Genomic DNA, 19503 nt, shown 5'->3' on the forward strand with positions numbered 1-19503 from the left:
CATCATATGGATCCTAATCATGTAAGGCAACTCATGAGATCATTGTATTGAAGTACATGGGAGAGAGTACCAACTAGCTACAGCCGAGAACCCGTAGTCTAGGGGGGACTACTCACAAACCATCATGGAGTCTAAGTAGAGGCGGTGGAGACGATGGAGATAGCTCCGGGGGTCAATCCCCGTCCCGGCAGGGTGCCGGAACATGAACTTCTGACCCCTCCCCCCCCCCCCCCCCACGAAACTTGTCTGGACGATAGCGGCGGTGGCGGAACTTTTCATGGATGGAGGCTGGTTGTTTTATGGTTTTTCCATCGAAGGGATTTTATAGGCGGAAGGGTGAGGTCGGTGGCCGCCTGGTTGGCCCACGCCATGCCATGGAGCGGGCCCACCCTTGGCCGCGCCATGGGGTGGTGTGGTCGCCCTGTGGCGCCTCTCTATCTCTCATCCGGACTTCGTCTTCGTGTTGAGAAAAATAGGAGGTTTGGCTTTTGTTTCGTCCAATTCCGAGAATATTTTCTATACAACTTTTCTAAAATAGAAAAAAAAGAATTGTCACTATGGCATCTTTCAATAGGTTAGTTCCAGAAAATGCATCAAAGTTCCACGAAGTGTAGACAAAACATATAAAATTGGTGTAAAACAAGCATGGAGCATCAAAAATTATATATACGTTTGCAACATATCAGCATCCCCAAGCTTAACTCTTGCTCGTCCTCGAGTAGGTAAGTGATAACAAAAATAATTTTTGAGGTGACATGAAGCCAACACAATCTTGATCAAGTTATTGTAAAAGCATTGTGAGCTGGGATCAAAGTAGTCTAAACATAGACATGATAGATATGATTCAATAGAACTTAGAAACTATGTTATAATATGAGAAGGAACTCAAACAAAAGATCATGAATAATAATGCACTGAAAGCAACTATTTGTTTATGGTCATAGAAAAAACATAGCAAAGTAGTATTCAGTTTGTCCTTTATGAAGTAGCCAAACATAAATGCTAGGACACCTTTAAAGTTTAGAGGGTGACTAGATAAAAATAATTGGGGAACAAGCAATAGTCATAATCATGAATCAATCAATAATAAATTTTGGGACTATGCACATTATACTCAGAATGACAAATATGCTCTATTAGTGGTGCATAAAAAAAGAAGATGAAGACTCAACATAAAAGTAAAAGAAAGGCCCTGCACAGAGCGAAGCAAGATTACTCATGTGCTAGAGCTTTTTATTTTGAATGCAATAGGAGTGTTGAAAATATATATTTTGAGAGGTATGCATGTCTATGTTAACGAATGGCATCAAATGATCTATCATCCTTTAATATAGTGACCTCAAGAGCGGCTCTCATGTAGTTCTCCAATGCACACCATTATTTAGGATCTCTCTAGTACATAATGTGTGGAGCATTATTTGTTTATTTGTTTATTTTATATTTTATTTGGGATGGTTACCCAGTTTCCTTGCTATTTTTGCAATATTAAGGAGTTTAGCACATTATGTATGCTAGTAAAGGTATGAATTAATGAAAAGACAATAAACCATTCAATACTTCCTCATGAGCTAAAACAAAACACAAAATAGGTAATAAGTTTGAAGGTTTAAAGGTAGCACACAAGAAATTTACTTTGGAGTGACGGTGAAATACCACATGTAGGTAGGTATGGTGGACACAATTGGCAAACTTTGGTTGTTGGTGGTTGGATGCATGAGTAGAGCTCATACTCAATACAGGTGAAGTCTGGCAAAAGACTGGGAGCAGCCAAGTAAGAGAGCAATAATGGCCATAATCATGCAGAGCGACAAAACATTATTAATCAAAGCATAAAGTGATATTACAAGTCAAAAACTAAATGATCATAGAGGCTTTAGGTGACTATTTTGTAGTCATAACATGGTGTAAGCATGTGCCAAGTCAACCCAATAACAACATTAAAGGAGAATACCACAATATTATGCTTTTGTATGATGGAAACAACACATGATTCTTTCAATGATGCATTAAGCACTCTCAGATATTTGAGACAAGTCATGGTAAAAAAATAATTACTAAGCATATGATTATAATAACATCCAATATGACATGCCAAAGTCTACACCACTCTCTAGACAAGCTTCCTTTTGCATCACTATAAGCATGAAATATTTTACTCGTCTCCAACACCAATCAACTTATTTGAAACAAATCTCATAGATAATAATCAATAAAGACCAGATAGATAATAATACCCAACTAAAGAAAACCAAATCTCTGAACAAAATACGAGTGGAAAACCAGAGCTAAACGCAGTACTAGCAAAAGAGAACACTCACAGAACAATAAGAGTGAAAACTAGAGTGTTCTATGCGATGAAAACAGAGCGTGTCTCTCTCCAAAACAAATATGTTGGGGTCCAACCATATGTTACAGCAAACAAAACTAAAGAAAACTAAAAACACAAATAAAGATGATCCAAGAACAACACATAACATATGAAGCAATAAAAATATAGTGTCTTGAAAGATGACATGATACTTTGTTGATGAAGAAGGGGATGCATTGGGCATCCCCAAGATTTGAAGCTTGTACCTCTTGGATATTTTTGGGGTGTCATGGGCATCCCCAAGCTTGAGCTTTTGTCCATACTTCATCTCATCACATCATTTTTCTCTCACTACACTTGAAAACTTCCTTCATACAAAACTTCATACAATTCTCATTAGCAGTATTAGTGCAATCAAAATAACAAATCCACTTGGTTCAGTTCTAATATAAGTCAAACATCCATTAAAATATTTAGCTACTGTAGCAACTTTTTTGGAAAACTCTTTCTCTCAAAAAAACATCAAGAGGCAAATGCAAATGGTGATAGAAATCTGTCAAAGCAGAACAGCAGGTAAAGATCGATTTTTTCAAAAATCCTCTGTTGCTCAAATCGAAAAGTGGAAAACTAAAAAAAGTTAGAAAATAACCTGGAACATATTCTCAAACATTTTCAGCTCAAAATTAAGTTCTGGCTACGAATACAATTTTTTTTGGTGACAACATAGAATCTGTTTCAGGACAGAACTTCCCCAAATCTTAGGTTCTTCCTATTAGAGGCTATTATTGGCACAAAAAACGGAATAAAAATAATAAGGAGAGGTTATTACAGAGGTAACAACTTTTAAGACTCAACAAATTAAAAAATTACAGGAATAAAATGATGGGTTGTCTCCCATAAGCGCTTTTCTTTAATGCCTTTTAGCTAGGCTTGATAGTTTTAATGATGCTCAGAAAATAGAAAATGAAACAAAAGGAGCATCAAGAAGCAAATTTAAAACACATTTAAGTCTAACCCACTTCCTATGCATAGGAATATTGTACCACAAATAAATTCACAAAGAACAAAGTGACAAGCACAAGAAAATAAAACAAGAGTAACTTCAAAACTTTCAGCATATAGAGAGGTGTTTTAGTACCATGAAAACTTCTACAACCATATTTTCCTATCTCATAATAATTTTCAGTAGCATCATGAATAAACTCAACAATATAACTATCACATAAAGAATGCTTCATGAACTACAAACACATAAAATTTATCAAGCTAAAAAATAGTGGGATTAAAACATTCAAACCCACTTTTAACAATTTTCTAACATGACAATTGATCATTCTCAAGAGGTATGGGGCTCCAAGATAAAGTCAAGACTCCTCCAATCTCATTTTCAATAGTAGTACAACTAATATTATCAACGAATATAGGACCATCATCTAGAGCTTTATCATAAACATTTTGTAAGCAAAACTCTTTAGTACCATGCAATTCGAAATTAGACATAAATAAAGGATTATCATAAGATTTATCAAAATAGCATGAATTATCATAGATAATAGGAGCATAATTATTATCACAATTTTTACTCATAGTAGATATTTCAAGAGAATCCACAGGAACATAACATTCATCCTCCTTTGGTAAGCATGGGGGACAATCAAATAATGTAAGTGATAAAGAGTTACTCTCATTAGAAGGTAGGCATGGGTAGCTAATTCATTTTTCCTCCTTTTGTTCATCACTCTCCTCCTCTTTTTCATCTAATGAGTTTTCAGGTTCATCCGTTTCCTCTTCCACAGGTTCTGCAAATTGTGGATACATTCTTGTGCATGATCGAGTATCTCTTTATAATCAATGATATACAATTATTTCTAAAATTTTCTATGCAATAATCAAGGATAGAAGAGACCATATCTTTAAGTTTATTACAAGCAACACACGTTCCATAATTTTCAGACATGAAGGATTCTATTTCGGAAGCTCCCGTAAACAAAGCAAATTGTTCTACTTCTTCACATCCAAGATGAATATAGTTGTTCCAATGATAGTTCACAATTAAAACTTCTTTACTAAAGCCACATTAGAATTTAAGATGTTTAATATCATGTTCAGAGAAACAATTTATATCATGGCGCTTAAGCAAAATTTTAGCACTTTGATTTAACTTTTGTAACACGCCTCTCATAACTTTACCCTTATATGATTCTCTATACTTTATAAATAGCTCCATAGATGTTCTAGCATGTTCTTCCATAACAACAGTTTTTTAGATTTTTTGTTTTTCATTTTTTTATGGATTTTCATGTATATAAGAAAAATAAAACAAGACAAAAATAAACTAGATAAAAGTAAACTAAATAAAACATAACTAAACAGAAATAAACTAAGCACAAATAAACTACACAAGACAAAATAAAATAAAGTAAAAAATAGAGAGATGGGTAAAGCGTACTCCGAGGTGAACTTATGAGTTGAGCTATGCCTCCCCGGCAACAGCGGTAGAAAATAGTCTTGATGACCCGCAAGTATAGGGGATCGCAATAGTCTTCGAGGGAAGTAAAACCTAAATTTATTGATTCGACACAAGAGGAGATAAAGAATACTTATAAGCCTTAACATCGGAGTTTTCAATTCAGCTGCACCAGGAAAAGCACTAGTAACAGGGGTGATGTGAAAGCAACAGTAATATGAGAGCAATGGCAATAGTAACACAGCAGTAGTAGCACAGAGGAGATGGTACCGGAAAGTATTCTAGTGCGTAGTTGACAATAGAGCAATGATGATGACAAAAGGACCGGTGTTCCCAGCTATCTAAACTAGTGGTAACTCTTCAAATAACATGTGTTGGGTGAACAAATTACAGCTGGGCATTTGATAATTGTGAGGGCATGACAATGCATGCTATGATAAGATGAAGTTTACTCTAGTATTTAATTGGGCATTACAACATAATACATAAACCGTAATCCAACTGCGTCTATGACTAATAATCCACCTTCAGGTTATCATCCGAACCCCTTCCAGTATTAAGTTGAAAGCAACAGATTATCGCATTAAGCAATGTGTGCAAAGTAAACAATAGAATTATCCTTAGACAAAACATTGTTGTTTTCTCCCTAGTAGCAACATCACATCTACAATCTTATTAGTTATTCTCACTCTTCCAGAAAACTAGAGGCATGAACCCACTATCGAGCATAAATACTCCCTCTTGGAGATACATGCAACTACTTGATCAGAGTAACTACAAGTACCGGAGAGCATGCATGATCTTAAATAACAGTAGTATGGTAATATGATGAACAATCTGATCATAATTCCATAATTTATCGGATCCCAACAAACACAACACCGATTACATCATATGGATCTCAATCATGTAAGGTAGCTCATAAGATCATTGTATTGAAGTACATGGGAGAGAGATTACCAAGTAGCTACATCCAAGAACCCGTAGTCCAGAGGAGAACTACTCACGAACCATCATGGAGTCGAAGTCGAGGCAGTGGAGTTGGTGGAGATGGCTCCGGGGTTTAATCCCCGTCCCGGCAGGGTGCCGGAACACGAACTTCCAACCCCCGAAACTTGTCTAGACGATAGCGGCGGCGATGGAACTTTTCATGGAAGGAGGCTGGTTGTTTTAGGGTTTTGCGTTGAAGGGAATTTATAGGCGAAAGGGCGAGGTCGGTGGCCGCCTGGGTGGCCCACACCATGCCATGGCGCGGGCCCACCCTTAGTCGCGCCATGGGGTGGTGTGGCCGCCCTGTGGTGCCTCTCCGTCTATCCTCCAGACTTCATCTTCGTGTCAGGAAAAATAGGAGGTTTGGCTTTTGTTTCGTCCAATTCTGAGAATATTTCCTCTACAACTCTTCTGAAATACAAAAATAGCACAAAAAAAATAGGAACTGGCACTATGGCATCTTGTCAATAGGTTAGTTCCGGAAAATGCTTAAAGGTGCCACGAAGTGTAGACAAAACATATAGAACTTGGTGTAAAATAAGCATGAAGCATCAAAAATTATAGATACGTTTGCAACTTAATACTGGAAGGGGTAGACAAAACATATAGAATTTGGTGTAAAATAAGCATGAAGCATCAAAAATTATAAAACAGACTTGACGGAGAAGAGACCATTTTTTGACCACATCCACACAGGAGTTTCAGGCAGAGAAGTAAGTGTAATAGTACAGAAAATCCTTTGTAGGCCTCTCATTTGATCTTGAAGATCAACTGACAACCATCTTCTGAAGGAGAAGTTTCAATTGTTATTGGCAGTTGTCCACATTCTCCAATTTTGCTCATTACAAATCTTAAAGAGATATGGAAAATTTTCTTTCAAGGGAGTAAACCCACACCAGGTATCTCCCTAGAAATACCCACTGCCATTTTCCTGCCACTAAGGTAAACATCTCTAACTGCAAGCATATCACACCATAGAGCATAGTCTTTTTATCTGTGAGTAGCAGAATGAGCTAGAATTGTGTAGGTATTTCTGTCACATAAAATCTTGCCAGGGGCCATATTCCTTTTCAAGTTTCCACCACCACTTGCGCATCAAACTTATATTGAATTTTGTCAGGTTTTTAATGCCTAACCCTCCCTCCTTTTTTGGTTTGCACACATGATTCCACTGTACAAGATGATATTTTCATTTTCCACTGTTACTAGCCCACATGAAACCTCTGATTGGTTTTTCCATCCCTTCAATGTTACTTTTGGGTAATAATCTTAGTGACATTTGATAGAAAACACTGTTTGACAAACATGCATCAATTTTAGTCACCCTCCCTCCAATGGACATAGAGCTGCACATCCAGCCTTCCATTCCACTTTTTATTTTTCCCTCAAGAAATTTCATCTCTGACACTAGCTCTTCTGGCACATACATGGGTTCCAAGGTATTTGATTAGCCAATCACCAGTTTGAGAATTGAAGAGATCAACATACATCAGGAGTTTGGTATCATCCGGTTGAATCAATAGAACTTCACTTTTTTCAAAATTGATTTTCAAGCTAGACATTGATTCAAACACATACAACAACAGCTTCAAATTCAAGGCACTATCCAAATCGTCTTGGATGAAAAGAATAGTGTCATCAGCATATTGGAGAATGTAAATGCCTCTTTCACCAAATGGTCAGCAAGTCCTTTTATCAGTCCATTCTGTTGAGCAATCAGGATCATTTTGGACAGTCAGTTGACAGCTTGTTTAAACATAGAGGGAGCAAAAGGATCAGCATGTCTAACTCCTTTTCCACTGCCAAAGTATGGACCCACAGTATCATTGCTGAAACCTTTTTGTGTGCAACAGTCAAAAAGGAAGCCCCAATTTATTTTGTCACAGGCTTTTTCAAAATCAATTTTCAATACCACCCCTTGATGTTTCTTATATTTTGTTTCTTTGAGAATTTCCTGTAGAAGCATCACACCATCAACAATGAATCTTCCTTTGATGGAGGCATTTTCACAACAGTCAATTAACTTTGTCATGAGGTTCTGCTCTGACAGTTAAGGCCTTATTAACAATTTTGAGAAGTACTTATAACAAGCAAATTGGTCTGAATTTCTGAATCATTGATGCATCATCACTTTTTGGTGCCAAGGTAATAATACCATAATTTATCCTCTGGGGGAATCTTATGTTGATGGAAATCAGAGAACATCTGCATCAGGTCAACTTTTATTATTTCCCAACAACTTTGAAAAAATTCAATGAGAAATCCATCAGAGCCAGCAACTTTGTTCTTTTCCATCTAGAAGATTATATTTTTTTTTATCTTTTCCTCAGTAAACTCTTTATCAAGTTCCCTTCTATCCAGATCATTCAGTTTTTCTTCCTCAGACCATATATCATCTCTCAATCTTGTGTTAGAAGAATTATGTGGCTCAAACAAATTTTTATAGAAGCCAGTAGCATGTCTCAGCAAATCTTCTGTCCCTTGTATTATTTCTTCCCCATTTTGTAGAGAAATAATAGTTTTCTTTCCCCTCTGCCCATTAGCAACTCTATGGAAAAATTCAGTATTGTTATCACCTTTGCGACGTGGTAATTGTTGATTGGTCCGAAAGCACTCGCTGTCAAAAAGTCCTCTCAATATTGACGTCCTGTTTAACTACGTGGGGTGAGGAGTGGGATGATGGATGCATGCACGCATGGTGCATGACCCCAACGAACTAACCGCCGGTGGCGCGAGCGATGGCGATGGCGACGGCCGCATGCCGCCTCCAGGGAAGGGAAGGGACCGACCAAATTCCGAGCAGGCGCGACGTACGTTGGGCAGCATGGCACGCACATGGCGATGTACTACGACTACCTGCCTGCGCGCTCGCTCGCACGCGGTGGAGGCCCAGGCAGCGGCACGTACGTGTGGGATCTCACCGCATGCTGCCGTCTCCGGCAGCTCCAACGCCATAAACGCCGCGACGGTGACCTCACCGGCAGCGTAACTTTGGGGTCGGCTTATCTGATCGTAGCGCACATCTCGCTCCACCACAAGCTGCCTGGACGTGGCCATCGTCGCCCCGGCCTAGAGAGTCCGACGTGCTGCCGGCCGGTCGGACTCGCGCATGCATGCACGCATGCAGTCTCTCTACTACGAGAGTAGGAGCTGCCTCTGTCCATCGTAGTTTGCGGAAAGGATCACTGTACTAGACGAGAGAATTTAAAGCTGAGTACCCCGTGATCGACACATGCATTTATCGCGAACAGTTTACAGTTATACCGATCAGGCCGGGGCAGGTACGTTTGTTAAGCCGCTTGGCATGTGTACCGGCTCGACGTACTCCCCCTCCGTCACAAAATATAGGAGTAGTAAGAGCATCTCCACTCGTCTCCCCGACGAGGCCCCGAACGACGTTTTTTTCATCCGGATGGCGAAATTCGGCCCAATCGCGCCCCGGTTCCTCGTTTTCGTCCGGATTTGGGTCTAAATTCATCCGGCGATCTCACGCCATCCCCGGCACCCCGGGGAGCTCTCGGGGACTCCGGACGAAACAAAAGCGCGCGAAACGGCGAGGAAACTTCCCGCGCGTCTGGTGGCCCCAACTTGTCGGCGAGAGACACCGATCGTCGTCCTCATCCCATCATCTTCCACGCGCTGTAAAAGCCTGCCGCCGTTCAGCATTCGCCGGCCGCGTAGCTTCCACGCGGCGAGTTAATGTCGTCGCATCGTCTTCCGTGCACGCATCGTCTTCCGCGCACGCATCGTCTTCCACGCGACATTAATCGCCGGCGCCCGCCGCGCCCGCCGCGCCTATTTAAAGCCGCTCCGCTCGCCGCGACGCCCCTGCTCCACTCTTCCTCCATTCTCCCTCCACTCACCCTCGACCTCCACCTCCAATGATGGCGTTCTACGACGACGACGGCGCATCCAACAACGGGTTCCCCCGTCGATCCCTCCACACGTGGGAGGGGCACCTCCTCCACCAGGCGGGGTACCCCTGCCCGCCGGACACGAGGCCCCCCGACGGCGGGTGGCGGCTAAGCGCTGGTGGCGTGCCAATCCCGCCGCCGCCCCAGGGCCACGCCCTCGACGTCGCCATCGAGGAGGCGCGGATGGAGATGACGGAGCAAGAACGCGCCGACCCGCGCCACCACCCCGAGAACTACACTCGGTGGAATTCGTTCTTCCTACGGCGGTGGGAGCGCGAACTGGCGTCCTACGACGGCCCGCCACCTCCGCCTCCGCGCAACAACGCCGCGGGTCGCCGGCGTTGGTGGAGCGCGCCGGATAGGATGCTCCACAACGTCCTCGAGCACATCGAGGGCGGCAACTCGCCGAGGCTCACGATGCCCCCTCCATCGAGGGCATCGAACAGCCGCCAACGGGGAAACAGCTGGCAGCCACGGCGTATGGCTGCCAGTTCCTCGTCGTCCGGTTCGGCGGCGAGGTCAATCTCCAGGTCGGCGCCATCCTTGGCGCCGGTGAAAAAGGAGCCGGGTTCCCCGCCGAGCCACCGCACGCGCGGCGGCGGCGGCATCGTCATCCGCGAACCATCGATGGCACAAGGACGGCGCCGCCCCAAGAGCGACCACGACACCTCCGGCGAGCGGAAGCGCAAACCGGCGAAGGTGAAGGTCGAGGAGGAAGAAAGCGCCGAGGACGCCGCCATCCTCGAAGCCGTCATCGCGAGGTCCCTCCAGGACCTCATACCCGCCGACAACGCCATGCCGCTCGACCAGGCCTGCGCCTGGTCGAGGGAGCAGTGGGAGAAGGAGGAAGCGGAGCGGCAGGCGAGGCACCTCCAGGATGCCGCTCGCTTCCGGCGGCCTGCGACTCCTCCATCCGGCGCCGGCGTCCCCGTCATCGACCTCAAAGCCTCCGACGACGAGATGTACAAGCCATCGCCATCCCCGCCTCGCACCAGCGGCCGGTGGGGAGACGCCGGCCAAGGCAGCAGCCAGGCGGCTTCGGCGCCGCCACAGTTCAACGACGACAGCTCCGACGACGATGGCGGCGACTACACGGTGTTCTACCGCCATTTCGGCATGTAGAGCGCCGTGTTTTCATATTTAAAGTTGTATTCCCCTAGCCGAATTCGAAATATAGTCGAATTCGGCCTCTATGTACGAACTTCGCCCTCTATATAGTAAATATCATTAAATTTAGTCTAAATTCGACCGTTTTATGCCGTAGTTTGTCAAGTTTCCATTTTTCAAATTTAGATCGCCGTCTTCGCCTGAGATCGCGGCTGGGAAACTACTCCTCCCCACGCCAAATTTACGTCCAATCCGGACGTAAATTTCCCCGGATTTCGGCGTGGGGAGGGCAAACGAGTGGAGATGCTCTAACCTATATAATTATGTCAAAGTCAAAACATATAAACTTGGGTGTTTCTAAGGCTCAGTCGACTAAGATTTAACTTATGTCTCAGTCGAATTACATTAGTGTGTTTCAATACGGACTTAAATAAAGTGCAAACAACAGCAAACACGAATTTTCAAACAGAAACAAAATCTAATGGTGGAGCACGTGACTGAGACATAAGCTATGTCTCAACTAGCTGAAACTTAGCAATTCCGTATAAACTTTTAGCAAATTTTTACCGGAAAATTTCAACATTTGGAAAATCTCAAATCAGTACCATCGATCATATATATTCTTCATAAAATACATATTTTAATAGTATAAATTCCCAATTAACTTAGTTAAAGTCAGTGAAGTTTGACTTTCGGTGGAAACCAGTGCGCACTTTATAATGGTAAGGAGGGGGTATTTCGAACAGCAAATGTGTCCTCTTTGGTTTGTCTGGATGTGGACGTGCCCGCCTCTCCATCAGATTGGGTTTGGGTTGGGGTTAAACCTCTCGGCTAGACAAATGTTTGTAGATAATAGTTTCAATCGTTAGAACATAGTTTGCATAGGGCATAAAATCCTAGAAAAGATAATTAAAAGGTAGACAAAACCCTAGCTAGGTGTCGTGTGGTCGCAAGGGAGCTCGTCCTCCTTCTTCACGGCAGCTACACACACGTACGCGAGGAGGTCGAGGGTGTCGCCTACGGCTACTCTACCATCAACTCCTCCTCCTCATTGACCACCGGGGCCTCGGTGTGGTCCCGCTCGTTTGCGTCGAGCCGCTGGGTGGACATATATTCTTTTTCCCCTAGCAAGCTAGCTATGTGGGTATGAGAGTGTTTTTGGTGGAAGGCCGGCCGGGAGGATGGAGGAGAGAGACGCGCGCGAGCAGATAGAATGGTACGTATACATCGGGGGAGTTAAGGCGCATATGCGAGTGTCCGAGATGTGTTCGGCCTTTGCGACAGTGACCCTCGCCGCGCGCGTCGCCCGTTCGTTCGTACGTGCCGGCGCCGTGTAGCTCCCGGGGATCGGTGATGGTATTCCTACGAGTACCGGCGAAGCGACGACCGGCGACCCGTGCGCCCGGCCCCGTCGCCGTCGACCCCGCCGATGGATGGACACCCACCTTAACTCCGTCGTCCTTGGACCGAGCGCCGCGGTCGGTCGTTTCCCGCAATGGCAGGACGCGCGGAGCCAAAACGAGCCGAACCGCGCGGCAAGCGTACTTAGCCGAGCCGCGCGCGCGCGACAGACAGGCGCTGTGCGGCGAGACGTGACCGCCAGCCCGTCCGGGTGACAGTCGAGGCGTTTTCCGAGTTCCCACTTGCCCGCATCTGCCGCCGCGTGCGGCACGACGGACGGACGGACGGGGCAGGCAGGCATGCGTGCATGGGCACATGCACGTACCTTGTCTAGTCCGAGACGAAACCAAACCAAGCCAAAAGTCGACAGGTTAGTACGACCCCGGCCACGCGCCCGTCACGTGGACCTACGCCTGCGTCGCCTTCGACCGGGCCACGGCCAGGTGAGGAGGGAGAAAATGTGTATACATATGTTCGAAATAGGTCATGCCGTCACTAAAAGTTTAATTGAGCCTCTAGCTAGAGTTAAACATGAGGTTATACACCTATACCAGATAAGACAAGGTAGGTGATCCCTGCTGCATCCAGGACCCGGCCGACCGGCATTTAGGTGGAGGTGTGTTGTTGTTCCGGTACCGGGGCATCGGGGGACAAGTGCACCTCGCGGGTCTGCTACCCGGGTCGTTCCCTGACGGGGACGTGTCCTAGGCCGGCCTAGCTGGTAAAGAAATTAAGATGGATAGATTTTCCACCGATCAACCGAAAACTCCACAAACTGGACGGATACATGTCGCGGTGCAAAACGTATTGATTGTGATCTGATCTGCAGTGAGTGATTGATGGCGAGCACTGCATTGCATTTCCGCGATGGAGGACGACGTACGTGAACAGCGTTTCCTGGCCATTTCGCTACGTTACCGATCGACGATGGAGAGGGTGATGATGGAATGACAATTCGACGGGGGGCTGGGCACGTGGCAAGTGGCGGGAGGTTGGTGCGCGGCCGTAGCTCACGGAGTAACTAGATGTGGGGCCAACAGAGAGAGTGGGGACGGGGACATGTGGGGATGCTTCCCACACCAAATAATTCTTCTCTTTGATGATGTTTGTAAGAAGAGCAGGATCGCTAAACTCCTCTTCATAATCTACTCTTGTCTTGCGTCATCTCGATGCATGGATTGTCTTGTATAGTATCTTTGCTTTTGCTAGGTGTGGCTAGCTCTCTCCGTCCTCTACCTAGCTCCATGCCTCCATCTCCCTATAAAAACCCCAGTCCCTGCCTTCTTTCCATCACACGCTTCAGCTAGCTAGCCGCCCACTCTACTTTCGGAGGATCATACACACATCCTCTCCATCGAGCTCCACCTTTGCGTAGGGAGCTGCATTTCTTCCAACTCAGGCGTACGTCGGCGATGTCGGGCAGGCGGTCGCGCGGCTCCGTGTCGGAGGAGGAGATCAACGAGCTCATCTCCAAGCTCCAGTCCCTGCTCCCTACTGCTCGCCGCCGCGGCGGCAGCAGTAGCAGCAGCAGCCAGGTACGTACGATACGACATATATAGCTAGCTACACCAGGCCGGCCGGGTATCATCGTTCGAGAGCAATGTGTCTACGAAACGGGGTTAACGAATCGACCAATGCATATACATGTGCAGGCTTCGACGGCGAAGATGCTCAAGGAGACATGCAGCTACATCAAGACCCTGAACCGAGAAGTGGAGGACCTCAGCGACCGCCTCACCGACCTCATGGCCACCATGGACCAAAACAGCCCCGCCGCCGAGATCATCCGCAGCCTCCTCCGCTAACCAGCTATACCTGCTGCTCATCATCACCTCGTGCTGATTGTCCTAAGCTATATTATAGTAGTATAGATCACCCAACATATTGTCACCCCGCTACACAGCTCGTGCTTCCACTAGCTAGCTACGTACTAAGTAGTAGTATATGCATACGAAGGAGGACATGGTATGTATGTGTCCGTCGATCTCTGCACACTACATACATATGCAGATCGATCGATGCCTAAAGTTCGGACTGCTAAGGTATATATGCAGCTGGTCTAATTTTACTGTGGTAGGGCATATCATTAGCTAGCTAGGGCAGCCTAAGTGTTATACTGGTTGCTTAGTTAGCCCACACCGGCCATGATCATCCCTGCCACTCGCATATGGTTTCCTCCCAGTTTCCATCCCCCTCTATCTAGCTAGTTAACTATTTTGTGTATAATCTTGTTAATTTGCGGCCTGGATCGAGTTGTTTCCCCTACAGACAACCGGCCGACCGCTAGCTACACATCGATCCACTGGTATTTACTGCTTCTAATATTACTGTCATGATGTTGCCATGAATTAATGTACTACTGTCATTCAGCTTGAATGATTAATCCAGTCTGATATTATATACTTATGTTGATTCCGGGAGATCGATCTCCTTAATTAACGTATGCATACTTGTGCATGTGCTTACTGGTGTGTGGAATATATGTTGTACCTGCAGTGTGGTCGAGTGTTTCCGTTCTGTCGGCCTTTAAACAAAAAACCGAAGCAAAACATCTGCCTAACAGAGTTTGACAACCCGCATAGAGCGGGAAAAAAAAGCAAAGGTGACAAATTCAACTATGGATGAATACGATTCTGTTCGTAATTCATTCATTCCTGCTTCTGCTGAACACCGTCCCCCCGCTCCCCTCCCCACCTAACCCTAACCCCTCCTCCCTCCCCCCTCGCCCCGCCGCCGCCGATGGTCGCCGCCGGGCCTAGCCCGCGCGGTTGACGGCGGCGGCGAGGCCCCCCTCTTCGCGGTGGGCTGGCGGAGGCTCAGCACGCCGCTGGTGCAGGCTCCCCTCGAGATCTTGGCGATGGCGTCCGGTCGAAGGCGGCGGGCGGCGCGGCGGCGCCGCCTGGCCAGCTTCTGCGGGCGGCGCGAGCGGCGATGGGCACGGTGGGCGGCGGCGCGCCGAGCGTCCGCTCCGCCGGGGCGTCTTCTGGAGGGCGCAGGGCGCGGGGTGCAGGTGGTTCGGCCCGCCGGCGGCGGGGCCCGGCCCCGTTTCGAGCCCTCTTCCTCACGTCTCCTCCGCCGGATCTCTCGCTGCCGGCAGCCGGGATGGTTGCTGGCCGTGGATCGCGCAGCGGAAGCTCTTCTCCGTCCTTCCTCCTCAGATCCGGCGGCAGCACTCGTCGTGGTGGCTGTGGGCTGCCTAGATCTGTGGAGCTGCTCACTCACCTGGTGTGCTGCATGGGGCAGATGCCGGTGAGGTCGGTCGTCGCCTGTTCGAGAGCGGGTGTTTTGCGTCGGTGGCGGTTCTCGGTGCTCTGTTGCGGTCCGGCGGCGCGAGGAGTTTGGTTCCAAGGCGGCGGCCTTGGTCGGTGGGAACCTTGCTGGTTGACGGGCGAGCCAGAGGTTCTGGTGCTGGTCGGTGGCCATGGTCGTGCGGGCGACGTGGTCGCGGCGAGCCGTGTGTTGTGGCGGCGGTTCGGTCGTCGTTCGACGGCCTAACCCTGTGTAGAAGGAGGAGAGGCCATGCCGAGGGGAAACCCTTGCCCTTTTGGGCCATGATGGCGACGTCTGTGGACGCCGTCCCCTTCCTGAAGGCATCATGGGGCTTCTCTCCGTCTTTTTACAGTCTCCGGGTGAAAACTCAAGATCCTCGGATCGGGCGGTGGCGGCACTCCGGTGTCGCGATCTTCTTGAAGACATCGTCTTGGAGTCCACAACAAGTAGCTCTCCGAAGGTTGTGTGGCGAAGGTGGCTTCGTTTGGCGATCTTCGGCAAGGCTTGCTCCATCCCCTTCCCTTGTCGAGCCTCCTTGGTGCTACTTCTCGGTCTGTGAGCAACGCGGGTCGGTCCTCGGTGGTGGTCGGCCTCCGGTGGCGCTTCTGCGACGGAGGAGTGTTGTTGAGGCGCGCGTGAAAATGGCTCGCTCTCGGGTGAGCTCCGGCCCGACACTGTAGACTCCAGCTCTTCTTCGAGTCCTCGTAGGCGCTTTGGCTGAGCTTCTTGGTCGCACTTCCGGCTGTAGCTTCTTCGGTAGTTTGTGTGGGTGTGTGGTGTCGGTCTGTAAGCTGGGTTCAGCACTTTGTATCAATCTCGCCGTTGTTGGCTTTGTTAATTCAAAGTCGGGCACTTTCAGTGCCTTTGATCTAAAACAAATTCAACTATGGGATTACTCTCCCGATATTACAAACCTCAAATGCTTGGCTCCCGCGGTGCTCTATAGCTTCGCCTCACTCTTGATGGAAGCAACAAGTATATCGGTGGCAGGGCGGCGTTGTTGAGGAAGAGCCTCATGTTTCACTCATTCCAAATCGTCCAACCTGCAAGCATGGTGAGAGAGGCCATCGCATTTCGGTTAGGGGTACCGTTGCAAGACATGGAAATCCACCACTCTTGGATCGATGTTTAGCCCATCCGTCCAAGTTGACGTGTCGATGAAGTGTAGCGTTGCAAGACATGGAAATCAACAACTCTTGGATCGATGTTTAGCCCATCCATCCAAGTTGACGTGTCGATGAAGTGGTATTGGAAGAAGAGTTGCGCCGCCAATAGAGGGGAAAGCCCATAAATTTGTCCAACCTTTATTCTTAAGATGGTTCACTGTCCATAATCTATTTTCGATTCTCAACCAAGAAAAGAACTAGATTTGGGGGAGGTGCCCGAACTTTCCAGCCGTTTGGTGTGTAGTAAGGGTGGCACAGAAAAGTTGAACCTTGTATGCCGATTGTGAAGAGTATCCCGTGTTCTATATGAGGTTGCGCATTTGAAATATCCGTCCAAAGGTTGCAATTTATGGATATGCGGAATGGTTAATAAATTTGCCTGCATTTTGATTTTGACCACCCAAGCATACTCTTTGGTGGCCTCCTTTTACACTCCATTTGTTTCTCGCTGAAGCATTGAAGATGAGTGGGGCAATAATGCCCTTTGTTTTCTTACCATTGAGCGACAGAAAGGACAAAAAGGAGCAATCCACCCATCACCAATGGTTATTATGGTGACGTCGTAAAAAAAAGGTCTACATCAACCTCATCACATGGGTTGCTCGACCCAACCCAAATCTTGTTGGGGTCTCGCCGGTCGAACCAAGACCACCTTAACCGCCGAAGAGCACTCGTAAACTTGCCAATACGAAGGATCCCGAGATCTGCAAGTCTTGTTGGCCTACAAACTGGCTTCCAATTAATTTTGCAATTTTCCACGCAGCTAGAGATCTTGCTAGTACCAATTTTGTTTATGTTTTCAAGGCAACCCGGCCAGCATGATGGCGAGCGGAGTAAGATGAAAGACTGCCTGCGAAGCTAGTACGGATTTAACCAGAGTCCCCCGGCGAGTTGATGTTCTTTGTGTAAGATTTTCTACTAGCTAAGCTAAGCTAGGCGATGATTACGGGCCGGGCAGACTACTCTGTTTCGCGGAAGCTTCGGCTTGCACACTTATTGATCCGCACGGAAGAAAGGGATACGACTAGAAAACGGTTAATTGTTTACGCGGATGTGGGAAGAGGCCGGAATTGACCGGAGCAGTGCACCAGTCGGCCACTCCACTCTCTGTACTACTCGATCGCCATGCCGTTGTTGCTTCCGTGCGTGCATGGGCCACATGCAACGTACAGACGTACGTCATGGACAGGTTTTCGCTGTGTGGTCACCTGGTGTTGTCGTGCCGGTCGGGCGAAAGAGAGGGGCGGATCGGAGGGGAAAGGACTCTTTCTTTTCATGGCTTGGTTGTTGGTGGACTCTACTCTTTTCCGGCTCTCTACGTAACGCCTGCACGGACCTTGGCGTCACCTCTGGCGTACAGGCCTAGGGTACATGCCTGCATGCCCATGGCGCCCCCCGTGTCCGTTTCCACGACGAAAATTTCCTAGGTGTATCGACCGATATGTATCCCGACGTAAACGGACATAAATATGCGTCGCCCCGCTGAAGATGCCCTAAGAAAGATGGCTGGCTGAAATCCTGCGATAAATCGTGCATAGTATATGCCAACGTACATGCGTGGTTGCATGTTCCTCTCACCCAAGAATGTAAATTTTACCCATCACTATGGGTACCCGTGGGTATCCTTACCTGTATGGTTAGGGTATAGACACAATTTTATACTCAATCGTATAAATTGTATTTTACCCGTCAAGTTGTGTGTAGGATATGGGTCACTAGTGGAAAGGAGGGCTTTAGTCCCGGTGCACTTAGGCCTTTAGTCCCGGTTGCACAACCAGAATTGCGCAATCAACTAAAGGCCTTCACCTTTAGTTCCGGTTGAAATATAAACCGGGACTAAAGGGTCCTCCACGTGGTGTGACTAGGGGGCTCAGGGTGGAGGAGTACGAACCGGGACTAAAGGTCAAGCGCAGGGCACAACCTCTTCTCTATCGTGGCAGAGAAAATGGCCGTTTCTCTGTCGCGGCAGAGGTTCGGGGTTTTATGTTTTTCATTCAAATATGCATGCATACATCATTCAAGGAACCACAACATCGTCATGAATATATAGACATCGTCATAAAATAAAGTACACGTAATGCATATTACAATATAAAGTCGATCCTCTTTACGGTCTCTATTATCTATCCCTAATGTCTAAATAGAGACTCCCGATGGTATTCTCCATTTGGAGCTATGACCTTCCTAACTAAGAATCCTATCAATTCCTCTTGAATTGCCCGTACGCAATCAACCGTTAGGAGAGTGTCCCGCACGCGTTCCATCTCTGAATGCATGATATCTAGTTCTTTCATGTGTTGATGGTCCTGTAGTGCTTTTGGTGTATCTTTTGTCTTCTCGTACACGCCGAGGAAGCCTAGCAGGTTCACGCAAAGATTGTTTGTCACGTGCATCTCGTCGATTGAAGAGCGTACCTCTAGGACTTCCCAGTAGGGTAGCTTCCAAATAATATAGATTTCTTCTTTCACATGGCCGCGTGTCCGGCAACGTCATTCGGAACAGACTGTCCACCAGAACCCTTTCCAAAGATTACTTCTAAATCATTTACCATACCAAATATATCAGCACTAGTACGGTGGACAGATTTCTTCCGCTGATCTGCCTCACCTTTGAAATGCTTGCCTTTCTTTCTTACGAGGTGGTTACGCGTAAGAAATCGACGATACCTCAGGTACACGAATTTCTTAGATTTATCCAACTATATACTATCAGTCTCATCTAAACTGTGCATGCATCCATTGTATCCCTTGTTTGACTATCCTGAAAGGTTACTAAGAGCAGGCCAATCATTGATGGTTACGAAAAGCATCGCTCGTAGGTCAAATTCCACCTGTTTCTGCTCGTCCCACACACGTACACCTATTACGACCCACAACTGTA

General features: G+C 46.9%; 1 protein-coding gene across 1 annotated transcript; it reads left to right on the plus strand.

Moving 5' to 3' along the window:
- The first annotated feature begins 13390 nt into the window (after nucleotides 1–13390).
- LOC127317582 (transcription factor ILI5) lies at nucleotides 13391–14585 on the plus strand. Its single transcript, XM_051348151.2, has 2 exons — nucleotides 13391–13722; nucleotides 13840–14585. Exons 1-2 carry the CDS (start codon nucleotides 13600–13602, stop codon nucleotides 13990–13992), a joined length of 276 nt encoding a protein of 91 aa, XP_051204111.1. The 5' UTR covers nucleotides 13391–13599; the 3' UTR covers nucleotides 13993–14585.
- Nucleotides 14586–19503: the final 4918 nt, after the last annotated feature.

Source organism: Lolium perenne, chromosome 7 (genome assembly GCF_019359855.2).
Source record: "Lolium perenne isolate Kyuss_39 chromosome 7, Kyuss_2.0, whole genome shotgun sequence".
NCBI classification, from domain to species: domain Eukaryota; kingdom Viridiplantae; phylum Streptophyta; class Magnoliopsida; order Poales; family Poaceae; genus Lolium; species Lolium perenne.